At 43.1% G+C, this 25,092-nt stretch overlaps 1 protein-coding gene across 11 annotated transcripts in view; it reads right to left on the bottom strand.

Moving 5' to 3' along the window:
• Positions 1 to 25,092, bottom strand: part of ARMH3 (armadillo like helical domain containing 3) — a 129,745-nt gene that overhangs the window by 29,175 nt on the left and 75,478 nt on the right. For all 11 annotated transcript variants that reach the window (XR_012587776.1, XR_012587777.1, XR_012587778.1 and 8 more), the window contains one exon: positions 5,150 to 5,228. Coding sequence is in view for 8 of the 11 variants with exons in the window: in XM_074593277.1 (XP_074449378.1) it covers positions 5,150 to 5,228 (79 nt within the window). In the remaining 3 variants the exon portion in view is untranslated. The remainder of the gene's footprint in view (positions 1 to 5,149; positions 5,229 to 25,092) is intronic.

Below are 25,092 nucleotides of genomic sequence, written 5' to 3'. Positions count from 1 at the left end.
AAATTGCAGGGATATTTCTCCCATAAACCATGAAAAAAAGAATTTAAAAAAAAAAAAAAAAAGAAGAAAGATATCTAGAGAAGGTTGGCAAACCAGCAATTTGCCAACTCCATAAGACTTTTTATATAGACTCTTTTAAACCTGGGATTCCAGTTTCACCTGGTGCCGCTCAGCTCTTTCTGTTTAAACAATAAAATCTGTTTCAAGCCATTAATCATGAATAGGTGTCTGTAATGAGACCATGAAACCCAACATCCCTGCCTCATTTGCAAAGATGCGATGACTTGAAATTAGGGCTTTGCCTTGGTGACCCCTTAGCTGGAGTTTCACATTCCTACTAGCAAGCTTCATACTTTCTAGCCCAAAGCTGACTGCATTTCAGAAGTGATGTAGCGTTATGCCAAAACCATTTTAAAGTATTTCTGGAGCCCTCACAGCACGCTATATTAGTGTAAGAGATTAGGGGGATTTATTGTAGTAGTACCTAGCGCTGATGGTACTCGGCATTTTAGAAATATCAAATGCAGAGATGCCAACAGGCTTTTAACTCTTAACGCCACTGTCAGCAGTGCTAAAAAAGAACAAAGTGTTTTGTATCTGCCCGTGGTTTTGCTGCTAGTTACGGAAACCAGAATAGGTTGAATAAACCAGGACATCAACGGCTCAAGGTTAGAATGCATCTAAAACCATCTGCATCCCTTTGTGACTTTCTGCACAAGTCACTGGTGGAGCCTCCCTGAGCTGCACTTTGGGCTAGTCCCTTGAAGCCCCACCAGGTAAAAAAAGGCCATGTTGATTGCGGGGACGGGGGGGACGGGGACAGGGGAAGTGTTTAACACTTGGAGTATGACCTCAAGGAAAGGGAAATGGCTTTGTGAGATTGCCTGACCAAACGGGATTGGAGTTACCTGAGTTATAAAGGTATTACAATGTGGAACAACCCAAGTATTACACTCATTTGTCACAATTTCAAAAGCGATACAATTGTCCTGTTTTTCCATCACAATCTGTTCTGGCTCCCAGCACTTTCCATCTGCAGTTACCAGGCTAATACACACAGTACAGGTGTTCACAACAGTCTTTCACAGTAAACCTTATGCCACCTCCAAACCGGAGGTACCTAGTGCCCCTGCTGTGGCTGGGAAGTGAGTGGGGCTTCTATTAGAAAAAGCACATAGATGTTCCCGACTAGCAGGCATCATCAGTCCTAGGTGTCTGCCATCTCAATTTTAAGACCTTTAGAGCAGAAATCACAGAGAGAACAAGTGCCAAAGACAAAATGAGACATTAGTGAGCAATTTTGCTACCTAAATCTCCAGCAAACTGGCATGAGACTTGCTTGGCATGCAAGGCACCGTGAGACATTCCTGCTCCGAGGAGATTTCACCAAAAGAAGTACTGGGTTCCTCTCACTTTAGCCTCTCTAGAATAACTGCGCTACGTCACCATCAGGCAGAGAGCTGCCTTCTTACACACAGCTCTTCTTTCACATCCAGGAAAGGCAGATGTGAGACCCCATCCAGATCACTCATGCCCTGTGTTGTCAGTCTGTATGTTTGTCTGCACTGGCCCTCCTGCAGCAACTCTTGTGCTGCCCCTGTTTTCTGCAACTGCTTCTGCTGCAAAACGCATTGGGAGCTTCTCAGATCAGATATGGCACAGAGAAAGTCTACTGCCTCCAGCGTATGAAGTACAAGGCAGTGCAGTCATCTGGAGAGTACAGATAAGCCTACGAATTCATTTCACAGAAGGCTACTTTGCCCTTTGACTTGAGAAGGGACCCAAACATCTTTGAAGACACGGGAATAATCACTTGCATGGAGGAGCTAAAACTGCATTGGCAGTTAATGGCCAACCCTATCTTTTTGACTGTGAAGCATCTTTCAATTCCTTAAAGGACCGGCAGGCAGGAGCCAACCATGTTGAGAAGGAAAATACCATTAAAAAAAACCCACAAATCAACACTGAAGGCAGGTTTAACAAATTAGCAAGTGAAGGAAGATGCCAATAACTGGCTAAGACGTTAGCAAGGTCAAAATAGTTAACGACTAGGAAGCGTTATGAGTTTGCTTTGGCAAGTAGACTCTTTGCAGAACGGCACTGGCAAGGATCACATGGTGTTGATAGACTGACGTGGCTCATCGTCAAATCCCTGGCATTTGCTCAACCCAGGGAATCTCCCGCTCTTTGCTCAAGAGAATATGGAAGGAAAAAAGGTCTCTTTCCCAGTACATCTGATCTGACCTCTGGATAAACCCCCCAACAGTCAGCAAAGCTGTACCATGAAGTCCTCAGAATATCTGAGCACAGATCGGTATATTCAAACTATGGCTCCTGGAGATCTTTAGGGCTGAAGACATACAGTGGTATTAACAGCCTATCCTTAAAACAATCCCATGTCCATCATTTTCAAGGGCCTACAAATTCCCTCAGCATGTAATAATGTTAACGTTAATGCTTATAAATAAAAAAGGAGAAAGCACTGAAATGACAGACTGAGAATGGTAATAAACGGACATTAGTGATTAACAAGGTAATAAAGCCTTCAATAGGATTAGGAAAATAAAAAGATAGAGCAAAATCTCTTTCAGCTGATTACTTAGCTACTTTTAAGGCTATTAAAAATATAAAAATAAAAAAATAATTAAAAAAATAATCATCTAACACATGAACGGGGTGCCAGAACAGTCAGGGAGCAGCATAGCAAGTTTGACACAGGCTCAAGTAAGAGTCTGCAAGCTGAGCAGGTTCAAGTGAATTGGAAGCAACTCAAAGCAGCTGGAAATTCCCCTTCAGATAGAGCTATGTCAAAGCCATGCCTGCCTGATTAACAGGAGATTCCAAGATACCACAGAGGAGCATGAGCAGCCATATGAGAATCTGGCCAAAGGCTAGTATCTGGGAAGGAAAGCTTCATTAAAAGAAAAGTTTGATCCTCAAAATTGTAAAAATAAATGTCCCCAGTAAAGAAATGCCAGTCTCATGAAACTATTGAAATAAACTCAAAAGAGAGAATGACCAGTCCCAAATGTAGTACCTGTGTGTGGATACACACGTTAGATGTCAGCCTTAAATATTTCAAGGTGGTACCCTTCAAAAAACAGGGCTAGAAAGGAAGGTGGATTTTCTGTAGAAAATATTTATGGAGAGAAGAAAGAAGGGGAATTAAGTGAAGACACATGTAAAAACCAAAAGGTACAGCTGGAAGGGGAAAAAAAAAAAAAAGAAGAGACTGCAGCAGACCAAAGGCAAGTTTGACCCCTCCACCCCATGCTGAACTGCTAATACAGAATGAAAACAGTAAATTCTGTTACCCTACAAAACCCAGACCCTGGCCTTGGTCTCAGCCATCTACCATTACCTCTCCTGTACTTACTACGTGGAACGGCTACTGATGGAGGGGAAACCACAGTCCAACACACAGCCCTGAGCTCACTGGCTAATTGAAAGTGGCGGCAAGTCGCCATCCCTCTCCTCTTTGAGCAGTAAATTGCAGAGCACTGACTAAACACCCTCACTGAGACCACACAGTCCCTTCACCATAGTGACATCTTCGTTATTTCTCTGCAGTTCACCAGCACCTATTGTTGCCTTGCTCTGTTTGATGTTCCCCCTACGTTGAGAGGAAGCATGAAGGGAGAAAAGAAAAAAGAGAAATCTGTCTTTCAACTTCCTAGTCATCTTCCTCGAAATGCTCCATGCATCACCACTGATTTCATTATCTGCCTGCTGCTAGAGATTTTATTTAAAGAATAACACACAAGGAAGAAAGGATTTAACCTGACCTCCCTGAACTGCTGGGGGATGAATCCTACACAGAGCTGACAGTGAAAAGCTCATTTCCTTTCGCAGACTAACCTAAACACTATGCAAAATTCCTCTCTACCCAAGCCCCCAGTTTCAAATTGGGCTATCAAAGGCTTTTCTTTTTTAGAGGCCTGGGTTGATGCAATCAGTGTATCATCAATGAATGAGGACTGTTAACATGAACCATCACAAAATATAGCTGTGGCTCTCAGAGGCAGAACAATACAGAAAAATTGAGTAAATTAAAACCAGTGTTCTTCTATCCAGCTATGTCAAGAAGAGAATAAAAAGCAGTAGGGTCCACATTTTTTCCCCCCACTGCATCAATACACCATTCAACCTGTTACATATTACAGATCAAATAGGATAATAAATGAAAAGCTTAGTGGGAAGCATGGAGGGGTATCATCAAGTAATGAGTAAAAATATCACGGACAGAAATGAACTGCAGAATAAGATACAGTCAGGACCTTTTAACAGGCAAAACCATGGGATCCCATCCAGTGGAAGGAGCAATCCAAGGTGACTCAAATGAGCTCTGTCCTAGACCATGTACACAATTTCTTCTTTGGAAGGTCCAGAGGTGTTGACGCAGCTGTATCTGGGATGATCCTCCCAGCTCACGTGGCAGCTCTCTATTTTGTCCACCACAGGCTCCTGCAGAGTCATTTACCTCTCCAAGAGTGATTAACGTATAATCCCAATATTTTATTTTGGGAAATAGGCCATCTCTTCCCTTCCTGAGACCACACACAGTAGCCTATTTTCAAAAAGCCACATTTACACATTTATGCAATACAAGCAGGACACAAAGAGAGCAAACCAGGCCAAATTAAGGAAAGGAAACCTAATCCTATCACCCTCTTTATTAAAAACCTTCTCTTCTCAAAATCTAAAACAACTGAATTCAATTACCCTAAAAAATTTCTACCAACTGTTGCCTGAGTTCCAGTTCCCCAATATCACAGTAAATAAAGCTACGCCCAACAGTTCTCTAATAACTAAATTTGCTGCCAAAAACTTTCTGCCCCTTTCTAAACACCAGCATCCTCACAGTCTCCAACTGTAAGCATTGCCCACAATGCTGCATATTTTCATCATTTGTACCCATCCTTCCACATTTGATGGACCAAGATGGCTGCATGTGATGGTAAAAGTGGCTAAAGCAAGCCTTGCTTCTCTTCCTTGTGCCCACACCTGAACAAGGAACATGGGAGTCCCGCCTTCACTCCTCACATTGCTGCAGCTTCATCAGTCCCAGTGGGCACAAGGTACTCCTAAACACCTATATTCCAGAGGTCAACATGAAAAAATTCCAGAGGTCATCGCACGCCTGGCTTACCTGATCCTCGGAGAGCTGTGATATGTGATTCACCGCAGCGTAAGACTCTATCTTCGGGTTGAAGTGATTGATGATGGCTCTGAAACAAAGGAGGGAAATTTTCAGAGGTCCCAGGAACAGCTTAGGGATGCAGCAGAAATTCCCCGTCAGCCTTGGTCAGGGCACATGGAGCTGCAGTCCTGCAAGAAGCAGCTCCTCCCTCACCATGCTGCATGGCTTGCTCTGCCAAGGGCACGCTCCCTGCTGAGAGGCCAATGCAGATTCAGTCACAAGCACTGGAAATTGCAAGCACAGGCACTGCCCTACGCATGGGGGCATTTGTCCCAGCAGGTGCAGGGCTGTGCTCACCGCTCTGGCAGAGGGAACTGCTGCCTTGCTGGCAACAGGCTGCAAATTGCTCAGTGTTCCAGCAGAGACACTGCAAACCTGGCCATCGCTGCTCCATCCTGCTCAAGAACTGTATCTCCCATCCAAAATCGGTATCGCCGGACATTTTGCTCTATGGAACCTTGTTGCCTCAGTGTTGAAGCTGAAGCTTTATTGTGCTGTATCTCCACTACGTTTAAAATGCTGTAGTTGGCTCTTACTTGTAGCCATTCATCACTGCAGTCACTTCTTTGACTCCTTCCCATAATGACCGTAGTCCTCAGCCCCAATTTAGATCGTCAGGGATACTTATGACAGCGTCCCAAACACGGAGCAGAAACACTCCTACTTTTCTGCCTCATTTCTCTCACTGCCTGCACCAACATACTCACTCCCCTTCCGTTCTGGGTGGATCTAGAGGCAGGTATGAGAAATCTAAAATTGAAAGTAAAGTAATAATTGGAAAAAAAAAAATCAAACGGCAGCTGGAATACTTCCTCAGCCTCTCCCCTGCTTATCAGATGCAGCTGAGAAGACAAATCGCAAGACAGTAAAGTCTCCCTGGGCTAGAGTTTGCAACTGGCCTAAGTTGGGATGTTACTCATGAGACCCACTGCGGAGGTAAATGCTCACGATGGGAACAGCCCATGTCAGTGCTCGGCACTGACGCGCTCTGATGGTGCCTGGAGAACACTTGCTTGACCAAATTACACCACAGCAGCAGTCAGGGCTTTCACTCTCATATTCATCAGCATGAAAATTCACTCCAGCTCCCTCTGTTGCACTCTAATGGGTTCCCTCCTCCCAACACCTCTCCCTGCAGAAGGGCTTTCAGATACTTCCTCCAGACCCCATCACAGCTAAGAGCTCGTGTCTGAGTCCAGGAATAAGTGATATTCAGTGGTGCCAATCAGAGCGAGCGGAAAGAAAACCTGCCTGGAAGCATCTTTACTTCTTTTAAATACACAGATAAAGAAAAACTGTGTGGAAGGGATGGGGAGCGGGAGTTAAAATAAAAAACGAAAACAAAAACCAAAAGCACCCAAATAACAACAACAAAAAAAACCCCACCCCAAATAAAGTCTGCAGATTCACTGCAACATTCCCAGGCACACAACTCATCAACACACCAGCTGCAGTCTGGTGACTGCAAGGGCAGTCGCTCCAGCAGCTGCTCCTACAGCATCGGTACGTACTTAGCACGGGGGGGCTTCTGCAGTCTCGCCTACCTTGACAGTTACATCAGTAAAGCAAATTCAGCAGGGCCCTCTGGAGGAGAGCAAACAGGCAGGTAGAGACATGGCCAGGCTCTTCCCGTTTCAATCCGACCAGAGAAGCGGCTCCCGTGAGTCACAATCACACTCTCCATTACCCAGCCTCCCAAAAACTGTGGCTTTCAAGTTGCATGTTTCATGCCTGGCTAGAGTCATATTTACACTCCTACAGGACGCACTACAAGCTATTGAAAGAAAAGGGAACACAGACTTACAACAACTTAACTTCTGGCTTGACAGAAGGTTTGGCAGCTCAGAGGGGTTCAGTGCACTCACATGGTTCCAACATTTACCAGGGAACAGATTTAGCATTCATTTGTATCCACTGCTGTGAAGCACTTCAACATGGGCCGCCTGCTCACAAGTCCCCGCTCGGATCTGAGCTAGTGGAGCGGCACCTGCAGTCACAGCTGGGATTCACTCAGGGAAAGCAAAGCCGGCAACCAGCTGCCACTGCAGTAAGAATCAACAGACGTTAAGGAAGAGAAAGATTCGTCTCCTTCCTCATTTCCCTCAAGGCGAATGGACAACTCCTCAGCAACTAGGGGAAGAAGTTCAGCTGTTTAATTTGTTTTAAGCGAGCTCCATCACTCTGAAGAATTCCTTCCCAACCTGATTTTCTGCAGAGCTGTTTTCCTGAACGTGCAGGCAGCCTGGGGCAGAGGAACGTGAAGGGCTTGGATTCAATCCTGGCTTTGTGTAGCCAGGTTCTTACTGCCCAGCATACGCTACCAAAGCCAGGCTCTGCACGTGGTGCAGCTCCTCCTCACTCATCTGCTACGAGAAATTCCACTGCTACCCAGCCCAAGCTGCTGTGCTACTCCTCTATTCTTCCATCTCTCAAAATCCATCTTGTCCCTGGGGCATACTTTTTAGGCAACTGGCCTCCTGGGCTACCGAGTGACAGCTGGAATTTCACTTTGCAAAGCTGCCACTCCACAGGCATTTGTTCCTGGTGACAACAGGGGACCGGAGCTTTTAAGCAGAGTCTCCCCCTTATGGACAATAGAACAGCGGCTGTGCCATCATTAGTTCTCACACCAGCATGTAACAGCTGAGCCTTGGCAATGTTTTATTTTTTACACTGTGATTGCCTTGATTATTGGGATATGAGCCAGTACCTTTGGGGAGGGGGAAGGGAGCAGTTGAAGCTCTTGGAAAAGATTTGTGATGTGATGTGCTGTGCTCTGCTGAGATCTTCATACCGATCATGAAAAAAAGAGAAAAGAAAATAAAAACCTTGTGTTTGGTATTCATGAAGCACCAGCATCTTCAACGCATTTGTAAAGCGCGGAAATAGTGAAGTGTCAGCTGAAGGACAAAACACTGCATTTCCCCAGCTAGCCTTTGACAGTGGGCACAGTCACATATTTCCACACCACAGAGTCCCTCAGTGGGGCTGGCTGCCATTTGTCATACAAATTTCAGAGTGCTTTTGGGACACAATTCTCTAGGGACTGAGAAATGTTCCAGAGAGATGTCACTTTAGCAACGTTGTCTCGTCTGACAGATCCACAGTGCACCAGTCAACTGGCAAGAAGAGACTGTCACAAGGAAACCAGACACAGGAAGGATGCTGAACAGGCAGAAGGTGAAACAATGGTTCAGGAATGAAAAAACTGGCTCCCAGTGGCTTGTCTTGAGGTTAATGCTTAATGCTCTAAGGCAGACCACAAGCGATCTCTGCATTTTTTTATTCCTCGATGTCCCAGTGAGTCATTTACACACCAGCCCTGCCAGTGGTCTCAGAAAAACACACATCTCCCAGCGCTTCTTCATGCAGCTCTTAGGAGAGCAAGCTACCTAGACACCACAATGCCAGAAGCCATGTAGAGACACATAGGAATGAACCTGTATTTTCCTCGTGATGAACGACCTAGGACGCTTGCATTTATGCATTTATGCATTTATTGCATATTTCTTGCATTTATTTATTTATTTGGAAAGAAAGGAATGATTGCAGGAAAATTACAAAGTGTTCTACCCTGTTTAGGAACCTAAGTGCTAATGAATCATTTATTTGTACTAACTGTATTAATCCTGTTATTGGACACTAAAAGTGGGTCCCATTGTAACGGGTATTGTACAAATACAAATACAGAGTGGTAGGAAGCCTCTGTCCCAGAGAGCTAACGACCTCTAATGCAAGAGAACAGGGAAAGCTCAGAAAAGTGCAGTGGCAACAGAAAATACAACAGTGCTGTTACTGAGTGTCGCGAAAGACTTCAGTTAGAGATAAATCAAGGATAGGAAAAGCACAGAAAAAGAATACTGAAGGAAGAAGCACAGAGATGGGAAAAAGGAGACAGAAGGGCACATAGGATCAAGAAAAACAGAGGTGAAAAGACTGCAGGACAGAGACAATCACAGCAACAGCAACTGATCCCAGAGCAGTCTGCGCTCTGCAAACTGGAAAGCTCTGACTGGTGGAAAGTTTCTGCTTTGGCTGTTCTTGAGGCTGCAACAATTGGCCAGTCCTGAAGTGACTGTTCCTTTCTCCCTTAAAAGCACATGGGCTGGAAGGTGAGAAGCAGGGGAATCTCCATGTGGACCATATTAGTTGTTTGGTTTTGGTTTTTTTTCCAAAATGGGGATATCCCACTGCAGCTTTCACCTTGAGCTATGGTGGGAGAAGGTATTCCTCCAGGTGAATTGCATTCCCTCCCTCACCGACCTCACTGCAAGAGGACTTGCTTCTGCAGTGGCTGCAGTAGCTCTCCAGCCAGTAAGTAACATTTAAAAAATTGTTTGTATAAAGTCTTTAGTAACTGCCTAGAGTTACTCCCTGATAAACAGAAACAACCAGGGCTGCGCTCCAGAGAAGCTCAGAGTAAAAGAACTTCTGAAGAGGCAGAGTCTGCTGACAGGAATGGGCTCCTGTGAAAAACGCATGGAAAGAGAAGATTTAATTGATTCCTCAATTTAATTTGCCAGTAGCTGTAACATCACATGTAAGAAGTCAAACAGACCAACAACACTAAGCTACTGGTCCCTTAATTATTAGCACCTTCCAGCCCACGTGCACACATTGTGGCAAGGAACGCCACCCTGCCCGCCTTAACCTCACAACGTGCTGGTCTGGGTCCAATGTGCAGGGAAAGCAAAATCACCGTGCTCAGGCAGGCAGTACTTCTTCAGCACGTTTTCTCTGACCTCCAAACTCTCCCCATCAAGTTATTGCAGATGAGCTGTCTAATACCCACTCCTGCTTGACAGCAGCTACGTTTCCAGAGTCCCTTAAGACAACACTGTCCTCCTGTCCTGAGCAGTGAAATTAAGCACTCTGGAGGTGCTGCAAGTAGGCTAAGGGAAGAACAGAAAGGTTGCAAAGCTTATTATAGAGAGGGGAATGCTGAGCCATCATTCACTGCATGAGCCTGGTCTTTGCACCTACTTTGCAGGTCCAGTATGCATAAAACGTTCTTTGCATACTCAAACATTTTTTGTACAATAAAAGCAGCACTGCAAGCTCACTTCTTCCTACATCCTGTTACAGTGGAACAGAGAAGCAGTAACACTTGGCTGGTATCTACCCCTTCGCAGGAGATCAAGGTTGATTTTATACCCACTACACACATTCATCTTCTCAACTGAATGCTCACGCCAGCGCAGTGCACTGGGCAGCAGCGAGCGCGTCTCTGTCTTCATTGAGTAAAGCCGACTGCATGACAAAGGCAGCCAGCTCACTTTCCTTCTGCAATAAAAACTGACAGTATCTGAGATGGACAAATATTCCAGCATGCACAAAGACTGTAGTACCATGACGAAGGCTAGGAACGGGCAGAAGCAGGAAAGGGCATGGCTGTCTTATCACATTCCACTTTATAAAGCTGCTTGCTTTACTACAAATGGGAGTCCTGAGATACAGTGGTTATTGTTCAGGAACAGGAATCAATAAGTGACCAGTTTCTCTCTAATTTGCTACAGCAATTCCCTCTCACTTGCCTGAGCTTCTCCCTTTATAAAATGGGAATAAGAACAATCACCTCCACAAAGTCTTTTGGACCAACAAGGTGAAAAGAGCTCAGTGTGGTTTACTATGTGATACGTTGGGAACTGCTCAAGCACAAGGCAGCAAGTAAACTACACATAATACAGAGACCAAAATGAACATGAACTACCTATCCTCTTCCCCTGTTCATACCGTTGCAATCAGGGTTGCTGGGGACCTGGACAAAACTCCCAGCCACAAGTCAGCCTTCCTGCAGCAAGCTGTGTCTCAGCAAGCTGCTGTTTGGGGCAAGGATCCTGCTGGCATCGCTCTCTTATGCGCTGCCAGCACTCAAGACAATAAAACCCCATCTGTTCAGTGCCTGCAACAATTAGATTTAGTTACTCCGTATGTACAACCCCACCTGGCAGGAGGTGAGAGGGTTTAAATTATTTTAACGCATGTCCACAAGGCATTGCTATAAAGCACACATACCTGCCATACCTAAGCTGTGTGCATCAATTAAAAGCAAGCAAACCCCCTGGAATGGTGCACTAAATTCTTCCTTATACTGTGGTTTAACTCCAGTCTGTTAAATTTCTTCTGTTCCTACACTTTAATGAGTACTGACATTAAGCTGAAAGTCCACAACTCGCAGGGGGAGGCATCTTCCAGACACAATAATAAACTGCAGGGGAGAAGCCAAGACAAAAGGATATTTTAGTCAAAAGCACTTGCTTTACAGCTCACCGAAAATATCCGAGTCAGCACTGCTGCAATTTCACAGAAGAAAAAAGCCCGCTACACCTGTTCAGTTCTGCCACACGGAAACCTATTGATTGCGATGACAGGCTCCATGGCAGAGGGAGATACATGGTCTATTTATTTAATAAGGAGGGGACAAAAGAGCGTACATGTGCCAACTGAGCTTCTTGCAATTCTCAGCATTGTTTTACCAAGCCCCATTCTGCAAGGGCAGCAGCAGAGGATGTGCCTTCTGACTCACCATGCAGCTCCGCAGTGCATCTTTCCACTTCACTGTTTGCTGGATACTAACCTGATACCATCACGGCTTGCCGGATATGCTGATTTTCTCTTCTTACAGTTCACGTCCATACATTTAAGCCAAGCAAACCAAATATCTCCACCCTCACACCTAAATGACTTCTCTTTGGGTTCTCAACTGAGGAAGCCCTCATGGGTGAGCAGTTAACTCTTTTGGGGCAGTTGTACCTCACTGGAGACTACAGCTCAGGGAATTTATCCACTCGCATATTTTCACGCGGACAGTGCATCACTGGAAACTAGTCCAGATGCATTTCCGTTCCCTTTTGTCAGTAAGTAAGCATCAAAATTCGTATGTATACATAACCAATGGCCCTGATAGTTTAACTGATACGAATGACAAAGTAGAAAATATTGCCAAGGCATCAGGAGTGAAGCACAGGGCACCAACCTGATCTGTGTTCCTCCTCTGCTGCCAATCTGTCACTGACTGTTCTACAGCAAAGCTATGACTTGATAAGGAATAAGTTTCTCATCTCGATCATGTAATTTATGTGAGATCAAATGACACGTTCTACGGCACGTTTCATTGCTCTAAAACACCTGGCTACTACCGGTGAGAGTATCGTGAGAGTTTACTTTTACCAAAGTTAAAGCCAGCCCTCCACTACACCTCAATTCCAGAGAGCAGCGGGAAACTAATACCTGCTCACCTCTAACTGCAAAGAGAACTGGTGCTGTTTGAATATGGAAACGTCACAGATATAAAGTCTGCTCTCTGGGCTTGGGCTGCTGGGCACTAAAAACTGAAACTCTGTCTAGCATGTTCAAGACGTGAGAGCTGATCGTGATACACCAGCATATGGGGTTTTAGGCACAATGTCTATGCTTCCACAGTTGTGTTACCAATTTTGAAATTTCAACCAGCTTCTAAAATGAGAAGCCCTCCTTAGAAGGTTTCTTAATATATGCTTTTAAGAAGGTGCCTACTGCCCTTGGGCCATGGACCTGCCTCAATATCTGCACAGACCCATAACAAACAATATTAATATGGAAGTACCTTTTTCAGAGTCTAAATAACCTTTTCTGCAGCACGTATTCCCCAGTCCTCAAACTTCATATATGTTCATTTGTCCAGCCAAAGTTCTTCAGATGTGCCAAACAAGCAGAAAATATAGTCCACGGACCAAACAGGCTGTGGTCCTTTCAGTATTTAAGCACCGTCTGATGTAAACAGCATGAGAGTCTCTAGAAGCCAGGTGTTTTTACAGCAATGAAATGTGTCATAAAACACTGTCTGAGTACCAAATACAGCCCTTCAGCTACAACTGCTTTTAACTCCCTCATGTACAAGGCAACCTGCTCTCCAAAACAAACAACAAGGTATGAAGAAACAGCTAATCCAGAAGGCGAGGAAAAAAAAAAAGGGGGGGAGGCACAAAAAAAAAAAAAAAGCTAAGCATTTGACAGTGGTTTACCAGACAGGTTTGCAGAGCCACCCTCTCGAGTTAGGATCTCAAGTAAAGAACTTTTGGCAAATATTTATTCTCTGCAAGCACTATAAGTGGGTCAGCATCTACCCATTGCTTCACAAATCACATTACAGACTGCCATCCACGCCTCCTGAAGCACAAGATATTGCAAAAACTCAAACAGGATCAAAACCTGAAATATTTTAAATTACTTTTATGCCCATTAGTATTTTAATTAGTATTTTATCATAGGATGTTTAACTTTAAGGAAAGTAGAAAGTCGAGCTTATTGGATGCTGCATTTAGTGCAGGATGCCATAGGGACTGCACACACCAGCTTCCAAACATACCATGCGAAGAGTGAAATTTAAAAAGTTTAAACCATCCCACCATCTAAACCATCCCACTGGGACCTTTTAAAGCTCTCTGAGAAAGGCAATGAGCATGGCTGCTAGTCTAATTAACTTAGTGAACACTTGCCATCAACCCCATATTATTTAGAGTGGGTGGAAATGACTCTCATTACCCCATTTTGTCAGGTGTGAGCCTGCAGGTACCACACGAGGCCCTAAACACCCCATTTGCAGACTGCAGCGGCAAGATAGGAGACCTCTCTCTTCAGGTCACATAACACAACCTTATTCCTCCGACTCACAGTAAAACTTGTGCCTGTGACAAAAGTCCCAGAGGGAAAGGAAGGCACTGAAGCATCGGCATTTGTCTGGATTGAGCAAGTAAAGGGTTAGAACAATACAATCTAGTAGCTGGATATTAAATGACGCTAAGAGAGAGCGGGGAAGGAACATTGCCCAAGCAAGAATCGACTACAGTCAAACCTACTTTGCAAAGGAAATGAAGTTGAGTCCCACAATGATATTTAATTAACTTAATTACACCAAGTGTCAGCTATAACTGTACCTGCACAGCCATGTAAAACTGAAAGAGTTCACAATCTCAACCTTTCAGACACTACCAGCTACCAAGCCAAGTGAAACCCGTTATTTACAGTTCAATCCTCTGAAAATACGAGATGCTGCAAACCTCACAATATTTTCTCATGAGAAACACATTTGTTGAGAAATATCTGACGGAAGCAACTAAAGCAATGCCTTGCCTTCCAAAATCCAGGACCAAGACTAAAGCATGGACTCTGATGACACCCCCCCGCCCCCAGTGAATAGCACATCCTCAATAAAGATGTCATCACACATCATTTGGGACAAGGTGAAGTCGGTTTTCAATGCCAAGGAAAGCTGTGGAGCCAAACAGCGTTACAGCTGAATGAACGGTGCTCTTGTTAAGATATTTATTTCTATGTCTGAAAGCCTGAAGGATCCGTAGTTGATTAAGATTCTGTTTCTCTGAGACAGGCTGCGTTGTTTATGGACCAGTGGAAAGCTTCATCTCATCATAGATATCTAACTCCTTTGCTCTAAGTATTTCATGCATACACATCTTCTTTCCTATTTAATTCCCTTACCCAGACCTGCCTCCCTAAAAGCCAAGCTCCCTCCATCCCAACAGCTGCAGATCTCACACGTCTACTCTCTAGCGAGATCTCTACTCTCAGTATCTAAGGGGTGATGACCAGAAGCAAGTGATTTATTGGAGTTGAACAAGTTACCAACTGAGTTACTGACAATAGGCAGGTATCAAACCCATTGTGACTGCAGAGGAAAATGCCATACTTTTAACCTAACCTGTGCGCACACACCCATAGTTCATTGGACAACAGCGAGGACCAAAGGAGAACTGGGGGTCAATTCATCACGGCCCAACTGACAAGCGACAACTTTTAAAATCCCTGCCCACTCCAAGGGTTTTCAGAATCACTTCAATGGTGTTGGGGTTTTTTTTGGTTTTTACTTTCATTTTGCACATCCTTATCCTGCACCAAATGTCAGTCAGATGTTGACAAAACCCATTCAGCTGAATCAGTGGTTGAAGGACAAATCTCTGGGGACAGACACACACGTCACACAGATGAGGAGAAAATTATTTTCTTTTCAAAAACCCACACTCCCCTCTCACCCACCATCATACCTGACATATACAAACCTGTGCCCACCTCTCCCTCAAAGCTTTGGTTTTGTAATTCATATCTACATTTATTTTTTCTGCTCTGTTCTTTGTATGGGTGTTACTGAAAGCAAGGCCAGTGAAGCGCATTTTCTATTTCAAAAGTGAAGTATAGCTCTCCAATCTAAGAAACAGTGGAACGCCAAACGTTTCAAAGTTAATTGCTGATGTTTTCCTAACAAGCAAGTCAAGGAAAAAGCCCAACTCATATAGCGTTCTGTTACTGATACGTCTTTTATGCTTTAGAAGTTTTGAAGTATTTTTCAAGGCTCATACAAAAACATAATGCAAAAAAAAAAAAAGGCACATGTTTTTTATTCGGTTACATGTGATATAACACAGGTGGCAGAGGATCTGCAAGCAGTAAGGAGGCCTGGACTTTTCTCTATAAAAGGGCGCTAAAGGTTTGCCTCTGCTTTTTCCTTGTAATAGCTAATACACAAGTACACACTGGAGGGGTACATCGGTTCTAACAGGGCAGTAACTTTGGATAGTTCAAGACAGTTTCTGTGCAAAACTTAAGCTGCACAATTCTTAAACTTCCAATTCAAACCCCCAGTTAAACCTCCCGGACCTTGGGCCAACCTCCGAGTTGTGCAACCCAGACTGTGATTGATCACCTCCCTTCCTTTTCTTTTTTAAACACAAAACATCCATGTATTCAGTTGTCACTGACAAGGTTCGCAGACACCTAGCAGATGGGGAAGACCAACCCAATTTCCCAAGTTCAGCAACCAAAACTGGGGCCATGTTAAAAAAGTGCTACCCATAATCAAATGAAAACGCAGGAAAAAACAAGCAAACTTGATGTAAAGAGCCAAATGTGCTCTTCCTATTTGCAAAATAACGAATGCCAAAAAGGAAGTCACCACACTTGGTTGCATTAATTCCTACAAACCCTATGTGAATCAGAATTGCTCTAGCGAACATCAAAACATTCCAAGCATTAAAAGGCTGTTGAAATCTTGAGTTCTTATTTTACTATTACACTTGCATTGGCAAAAATGCAGTGCTGACTACCTGTATTAGATATTTGATTTCTTTCCTCAGTTCCTTTCAGCTCTTCCATTCAAAGGCTGAAGACAACACTTCTTTCCTGGTCCGCTCGCTGCAGCGGGCTGATTCCTATTCTTGCCTCACCCCACCACTCTTCTGTCTGCAGGCAAGGGGCCAGCATCTTTTCCCTGGCGTTGCTTGTGAAGTGATGTTAACAATATCATCTCAGCACTAGAAAGGTTTGAGATAACAGTGCTGCCACACACTATGAAGGGGAAGCTGCTCAATTTAAGCATTTTGGGAAATACGGAGGAACGGGCGTATTTTCCAAAAGAGACACTCAGCACATATACAGGTCACTATTTCAAAGCTTTCCACTGCCAATAATTCCTGCACGCTTCTGTGAGTGATACTGCAGATTCCCCCACATTGAAACAGGAAAAAAATTTTGCATAGCTTCTGTATTACCTTGGCTAGCATTCATTCTGAGCTTATGCATAATTACTTACTATTGATAGGCACACACTTGGAAATTTCCGACAATGTAACCCGAATCAAACACTGCCCTAGCCTAACTGATAGGGCATTTATTGCCAGGTAAAACGGTTTAAAAATCTTGCGCCAAAAATGCTAGTCAAACTTGCAGCAGAAAACCTGTTAGTGCAACATAAAGCAATCAGGCTGCTTATTGTTCACCTACTAAACCCCGTTCTCCCTTCACCCACACTGCACTTGCTGAAGTCATCGTTTTCCTGACTATATTTAAAAAGCATTCCCCACCACCAGCTCTCCAGTGCTGCGTAAGCTGGCTTGCAAGGCAAAATTTCTTTGTCTCTGTCAAGATTCCTAACGGAATTAAACCATGCAAGTCATTAGAGAACTTTGATTATTGTATTAAATAACAGGTCAGATGATTACAGAACCCACTCAGTATCAAAGGGATTAATTGCTGCTTTAACAGCCAACATGTGCTAGCTGAGCAACACAGCAAAAGTGATATGGGCTGTGGCATTTGATGCTAATGAGCATCGACTCTTATCAGTTTGATAGAGCCAAGGCTTGGCAACATGCTTGCTAGACAAAAAAGAGAAAATTACATAAGTCTCTCGTTGGAAAAAAAAACACCACCACACAAAAAGCAAAAAAAACCCCAAAAAACGAAACCTGAATGCTATCTAAAGGGCAGAACTATATTCGGCTTCACACACAAGCCACACTGTGATACTCAATGAGAAAGACAGTCAAAATTAATTTCAAATTTAGAAGTGTGCTTTGTTTCAAATTCAAAATAAAACTGTATGATCTTTAACCTCTCCATTAAAATTTCATATTTAGCCCTAATTTGAATTGATCAAAAACTCTGTTTGGACAAAATTCAAGATTTCAGTTCAACTTTGAAATACAAGATTTGGGACAAAAATTGTGACAAATCGAATTTTCATGCTGAAAGCATAATTGAGGTGAGGGTATTTCAGAATAACAACTGGCAAATACTGAAAAGTGTTCTGATTTCAGCCTTCCACTGGAAAATGGTTACATCCAAGTCCTTTCCAAGCTATCTCTAAAATAAACCCACCAAATCCAGCACAGTATTTCGTTGCACGGCGCATGTATGCACACAGCAGGCCCACTATGTGCTCAGGACTGACTGTTCCTCTCCCCTTTCTAGCAGGGCTCCTCTTGCCATGGAAAGGAACCTCAGCTCCAGATCTACGGATCTCTAAGCCTTCAGATGCTGCGTCTCTGCATTCGGAGGAGAGACCTACAGAAAGGCCCAGTACAGAAAGTCACTGCAAGATAAATGTGGCCATAGGAGGCCAGAGGTGCTGACAGCAGGACCAAGTTTGGGGTGTATTATCCTAGGCTGGCACACCTGTTTATTGCTCAGCACGTTTGCCATTCCGCCTTAATGGGAGCCAATAAACTTTCCCTGACCTTTACTTCCCACAATTCGCAGAAAACCTGAAAAATTAATATTCAGGCGACTTCTGAGGCTTCATTCTGCATCGTGATGAAAGGGGAGAGCCGGCAGAGGAACAAAGAAGCTCTCGCTTCAACGCAAGTGGCGCAGGAGAGTACCAGTAAACAGAGCGCTTCACCTCCTGCATAGCAATGGCAAAGACGAGTGTCAACAAGCCTTAATGACTTACTGCCCCAAAACACCTCTGCCGTTATTCAACAGGCAGAATTAAGCGGCAACAGGAAAAGAGCAAAGACCAACCTGTGGCCCCTATGGATTCTCTGCAGTTGTATGCTGGGGCAGCTAACGAAAGCTCCAAAACAGGCTGTGCTGGGCTTTTTTAGATCTTCCCTCAAACCAGCTTCCCGTTTCCTTAAATGGTTTTTAACATATCATCAATCATACCATCACTTTTAAGTGTTTTTAGCCATTTCAGGGAAACTGCAGCCAGGCATTTAGCTGTTAAAGGTCACTTTGTCTTCCAGCTCCAGCAGGAGTTGGGATTCACCACAGCCCACTCAGATGGGGCAGAGTTCGGCACAGTTTACTTTCTCCTGGTGGTGGGAATCAATAAGATTCAGTTCCTGCCCAACCTTTACATGTAAAGCATTGCCATAGGAAGTGCCGGTTGCGTTCCAATTGCAGAGTGCCTGCAGACATGGAGACGGAGGCTTCTTCAGAGTGCCAGGCTGCAGCCCCTGCAGCTGATAAGCAGGACTTCTTGTGTCAAAGGATGTCTTGACATCCCGACATAAAGACTCAAGCATCCTCAAGATCACAGTGTTTAAGAACACCAACACTACAATAACACTTACTCTGTACGTAGGCACTTTCGATAAAAGACAGACTTTGCTGAAATAAACAGCATCTTTAACCTTTCTCTGGATTTGAGACAAATTCCCAGTATGGATTCACTGCTCCTGTCCATTAGTTCCATGACTAACCATGGAAGGCTGACCAAAACTCATTCAGTAAAAATATGTATTTTTTTTTTAAGTAAGAAATAGACTCTCTGAAGTCTCTGAAGCACTCTAGCTTTCTTTTGCTATTACAACTTCGTATAAAACTCTCGCCATTCTAAAACACAATGGGCAAAATCTCTGCTACCATATAAAAACTGAAACATGTATGGCTGAAAATTTAAATTACAAACGTGACATTTTTACTAGAAGGTGAAGCTAATGAGGGATTTCTCCACACTTCCCTGCAACACAGCTCCTCCATCCTGGCCCACACTCACTGAGCGTAGCCATCATGGTGACTGCCAACCGCAGAAAAATGGAAAGCTTGCAGCCCACTGACATCTTCTTGAATTTCACCTCTGTCCTGCGGTCTTAAGAGCAAGAATTCCTCAAAATAAGTGCCAGGACAGCCCTTCTGTTTAATTACTGCATGGATAAATTTCAGTAGGTATAAGGCTGATTGACGTACAGGAGGAGAATTCTCTCAATGCAAAAATACAAGCCCAAAGCACAGGAATCCAGAGTGAATTTGTCAAGTTCCAAACGCAAAATGGCACCTTCGATCCAGTCTTTAACTGATTCATGAAACTACAAGTCATTAGATCAGCTTATCTGAACTTCTGTATATTCACAGGCTGTTGCATTTTTCAACATTATCCTTCCACTATGTAGTCTCATGCCAGTAGCTAGCTAGTAGAGCATCTTTCACAACGGTATCCTGCTCAGATACAAAGAGGGGAGGAAAACTGATCCCTTCTGTTGTTTACTACAATCGTTAAGTACCTACTAAAAAATGGGTACCTAATTTACCGTTTCAATTTGGTTTCAGTGGCTAGCCTTACTTTCCTTTTCTGTTTTGGCATTTTGTCTTCTTAAAGATGCTCGATCACTCTAAAGAGCATACCTCAGGTTTTGTTTTAAAGAGCTTAACACACTGAAATACTGAAAGCATTTTTAGCCTCTCATAACTGAGGCTTCTCTGCCCTTTCTCCAATTTTTCAATATACTTTTTGAAACAGACACCAGACAAAACTGCAAAATATGTGTGATTGTAAAATCACTTTCCCGCTCCTGCTAATATTTCAAGGGTCAAATACACCTTTTTAGCTGAGAGACCTAGAGTAAAGCTGCCAGTCAATGCTTCTTGAATCACTGCTTTTCAAGATACAGCCCCCCTTTTCAGATCAGCACCTGCTTTTTCATGAACTGCACTGCCCAACAGGTTAAAAAGCAATTCAGATCACACTGCCTCATCTACTTCATGATTTAACCTTCTGCCAGTCTTCCAGTAACTTGCCAAATTTACCAGAAATTCTTATGTCCCTTCTGATCACTGAAAAACTTCCCACGTAGGACTGTTTTCATACTCATCATCTACAGACATATACCCTCAACATGCTTGCCTTCTGGGAACGCTCCACAACAAGTACCCTGTCACATCACTTATTCTTGGAATCTGCAGCATTGTTATTGACGCACACTGCTAGCTCCAAAAAAAAAACAAAAAACAAACCAACACCAAAACAAAACACTAGTTTCACATGCCCATAGAACTTCAATAATCTCTGCTATAAAACTAACTTGCAAAGGTTCTTAAATACATCTTCTCTCTACTACCCCAAGTTTTGTGGTTGTGCATATGAGCCATAATCTATGGATGTCGGCTAGCATTACTTGGGGAATCAACAGGGAAAATTTAAAGCCAAGGCTGACCAGCAGCAATCTCAATGACTTCTGAAGTCTCCCCCTGTGCTGAGTTCCTCTGGGCACCTGGAGTTCCTTTGGTAATAGATGCTGACATATGACCCCAAATTCCTAAAAACTCTCTGCCAATGGGCAACCTGGGTCATATGGTTTGTCTGCTTTAGCCAAGACAAAGTCCTTGACACTAAACAATCTGAAGCAGAACTATTGAGTTCTGAAATTTTCTTATCGCTGTAGTCTGCAATGTGGTATCTGATCACATCAGCAGTTTTGGAGCCATCAAGTGCAGAAAAGTGACAGGAAGACAAGTCTCAGCTCTGAAAATAGGCTGTATCCATGTTTCCTCTCAATTAACAATGCTAATAGCATGTAAACACATTCTTCATCTTGCAACTGTGGTAACTAACATCAAGTAACTGCCAGGGAAACATTGATTAAAATGAACTGACGAGCACATAAATCATTCTCTCTCCTCTGCAAGAGCCACTGTCCATCAGCTGATCTCTCCAAAGCAGAGAAGAACCCAAGCTGCCATGACCACAGACCACTTTGAAGAAAAATCAGCCTTGGTACGCTGGATATTTCTAACGGAACAATCTAACAAATACCACATCCCCTACCTTTTTGCTTTCTTTACACATAACTGACAGAAAATAGAGCAAAAATCCAATTAAATTTCTAAAACCAGGTCACCTCTAAAACTCCCATACACTTTCTACAAGTCTGCCAAGGAGTTCTCATACAGATCTGGACCTAGTCCAACCCGAAATACATTTTGGTGCCCTAAAGCTCATGGAATCTCAAAAGGACAAATTATTCATCAATGTCCCCTACTAAAATGTGTTCTGCAATGTTGCTAGCACAAAATGGCTGTTTGCTATGAGTGGGAAAAATGATTTATTTAGTATATATACATATAGCCTCTGAAGCACTACAGTCCTTCTGACAAAGAGGCATACAAATGTGAGGATTATGCAGATAAATCACAGGCACAGGACTGGATTTTACGGTACTTCCACTGTGTGTGTATATATGTGATTTACAACTAGTTTCAGATGAAGTTTCGTAATATTTTAACTTTAAAAGCTCTTGTTTTATAAAGCTGATTACCACTTTCAAATACCTATCTTCCTACCCCTGTGTATTGACTAATACATTAAGCTAGAATAAGACAATATACTTTTTGCTTCACAGCTATTGAGAAACTCCTAACCATGATTAGATTAGCCGAGCTCAACCCAAATCAAAATGATTTCTGGGATGTTCCTACAGCACATTTCATCTAGTACATCTGCATTATTTATGGCATCTACACAAGGAGACTTGAAGGCTTTTATAAACTAAGACACAAATCAATACAAGCTCTTAGCAGATGGGGCCTTAGTAGGGTTCCACAGCAGCGTCGTTCCACACCGACCAAACTCTTTCAACTGAATAACTGGTAACACAGAAGGGAAGGTTTGCTGAGAAAGACGAGAATCAGAGGCACCCTCGGCACCCAGCCTTTCGATGAGGACCGTACTCATGTAGAGGCTACGCAGTCAGGGCTGGGTTTGCACGCAATAGGTCACTTAAACTGCTTCACAACATCAGACTGCGAGCAATACGATAGCTCCGTTTCATTTCCCTCCCCAAGATAAGACGAAAAGGCTGCAACACAGATGGCTTTCCCTGTCAGAGGCACCATGGACTGGGGAAGAAATGGATGGGAGGCAAATTCGGTTTGGCACTCAGTCAGGTCAGCAGCGTGCTCCAAAGGAGACACTTCTCAGCCTCCACTGTGTTGGTGCTTGTTGTAAGCAGCATCAGTAGAGGGGCAGAACTGGCCTGCAAGACCAGTGCTGGGCAGGAGAACCAGCTGGAGCCACAAAGCCTTAGTTCCTCAGTGAGGGAAAGACCCTCCCCACCTCCATATAGATATAGCCCACGGCTGGGCCAAGATGGGCCAGCAGATGACAGTAAGATATACAGCTTCACATCTGCCTGTTTCCAGATAATGCTCTTTTAATTCACCTCAGCTGGTCTTCATAGATAAATGCTCTTCGCAAAGAACAGATCATTATTTGAGGCACTTACAGCAGAGGTCTCCCACCCTGATCCATTTGTTTTCCTAACCCACCTAACTTGTGCACTGAAAGTTGATGATAGGTTGGGTGGTTTTTGGGTTTAGTGAAATCACTTTCTCTTCAGAGATTTCAGCAAAAGAACCTTTTAAACATCTATTTATAGAGCAGCGCATGGGGATCTGCAGTAGTCAGAAGGAAAAAGGAAAGAATGATAAATAATCCAACATGAACTTCCTTTAGAACAGTAACCAGCAACAAAAAAAAAAAAAAAAAAAGGATTACATCCCTGTTCAATTCCTTGTTCTACAAAGGCTCAGTAAAAGGATTTATCCCCTTAACCAAATAACAAAACCTAGGGCCTTTAATTTTTTGGGTTTTTTTTTTTTGGTTGGCTTTTTTTTTTTTTTTTTTTTTTTTAAAAATCAAAGTGGTCTCAAAAGGTCCCACTAACTCAGCCTTCTTTAGCTGGCAAACAATAGGCTACTGAACTTACAAAGACCTTTCTTCCCAACTGTTATATTTGAATCAGGGCTAGCAAGAAAGAAAAAAAAAAAAAAAAGACAAAATCCTGTTAGTCTTAATTAAAATCATGTCTTGCTCAGCTGGCACGGGTTCTATTTTCATGAGATTTATGAGTTCATGATCCTGACAGCTCTCCATGAGTTCTTTCTGGAGAAAAAAGGAACAGCGAAAGTAATGACTGAAATGCCAAAGCAAAATCACGAGGGAAGAAAAATTTTCCATGGTTAATCAGTCTATTCTTCTTTTCAACAGTGCTCCAGAAAATTACGCTTCTCTGCCACTCGCAGAAAAGAGCAAAAGGCTGCTAGACAGGAGGCCAGCTCATAGGAAAGTATAGTCTTCTTCCTTAGACATCCCTCTTCTAAATTACCAAGGACAATATTTCCTGCACACACAAGCAGCAACAAGCCACAGAAAGGCTTGGAGGCCTTCTCTTCTGTATCCAAGTCTGATGTGGCTCAAAATGCAGTTAAGAGACTCCTTCTTATAACAATGAACCCTTACAGGCACCTACCATGGGAATTCTCCACTTGAAAGTAGCGACAGATTTAACAAACCACACGTATAACCTAGATGGGTGATTGTCAGTAAAACGTAATCTTCCAATCCTGAAAGCAGTGGGATGGGGATGCTGGTATGTTGCCTAACCCTTGCTAAAGGCTTTGAAGCAAACAGCTGATTCCCAAGAAGCTGCTGACAGATAAAACTTAGGTAAACATTAAAAATCGCCATACTGAGTCAGGTAGCAAAGGCCAGCTCAGTGTCCCGATTTCGAATATGGCTAGAAATGGGAGCTCAGGTAATGGTATAAAAGCAGACAAGAATAAAATGTTACTGCCCCAGAAAGAACTCTTATTTCTAGCCACATGCAGTTCAAGATGGTATGTGAGGCAGAGGTGATATTTGTACGATCGGTAACCTATGAATGAATTTTCTTCCATTAATTTGTATAATCATTGCTTTAAATTCACATAACCTTCTAGGTATTCCACGGCTTAACTAAGTTTTGCATGAAGCAGTATCTCTTTGGTTTATCTGATCTTCTGATGCACCCTCTTCTTGTAGCTCCTCTTCATCTTCTCTATGACATTTATTATTTTTTACAAACTCTTGTATATTCTCTGCCATCTCCTTTTCAGCCTGAAGAATCGTCATGTACATCAACGTTCTTCATAACACATCTGCTTCCATACCTTCAGTCATTCTTGCTGCCCCTTTCTGAAACTTCCCTAGTTCTACTACACTTTTTAGAATTTTCCAAGCTCTAGATACACAGTAAATGAAAGACCAGGTTAATGAATACAAAAAACTTGCCTTGCATTTGGGAATCAATTCCCATAGAAGATAATACACTATTTATTGAGGGAGAGGGGTTAAGTTGAGAAGCAAATAAAAAAAAAATAGATATTGTAGCTGAGTAAGAGAGAAGGTCCACTTTAGATCCAGACACTTGAATGGTTTTAAACACCACAACTAATAGTTTAGTTGGTGCATTTTAAATATTTCCTCTGGAGTGATACAGCAGCATAAACAGTAAAAAATGAAACAAAATAAAGAAAGCAAATAACTTTACAATAGAGCCACTGTAATGTTGCTGTGGGAACAT

Source organism: Larus michahellis, chromosome 6 (assembly GCF_964199755.1).
Source record: "Larus michahellis chromosome 6, bLarMic1.1, whole genome shotgun sequence".
In the NCBI taxonomy this organism is placed as follows: domain Eukaryota; kingdom Metazoa; phylum Chordata; class Aves; order Charadriiformes; family Laridae; genus Larus; species Larus michahellis.
Note: the sequence above shows the minus strand (reverse complement) of the source record. Positions and strands in the feature narration are given on the sequence as shown.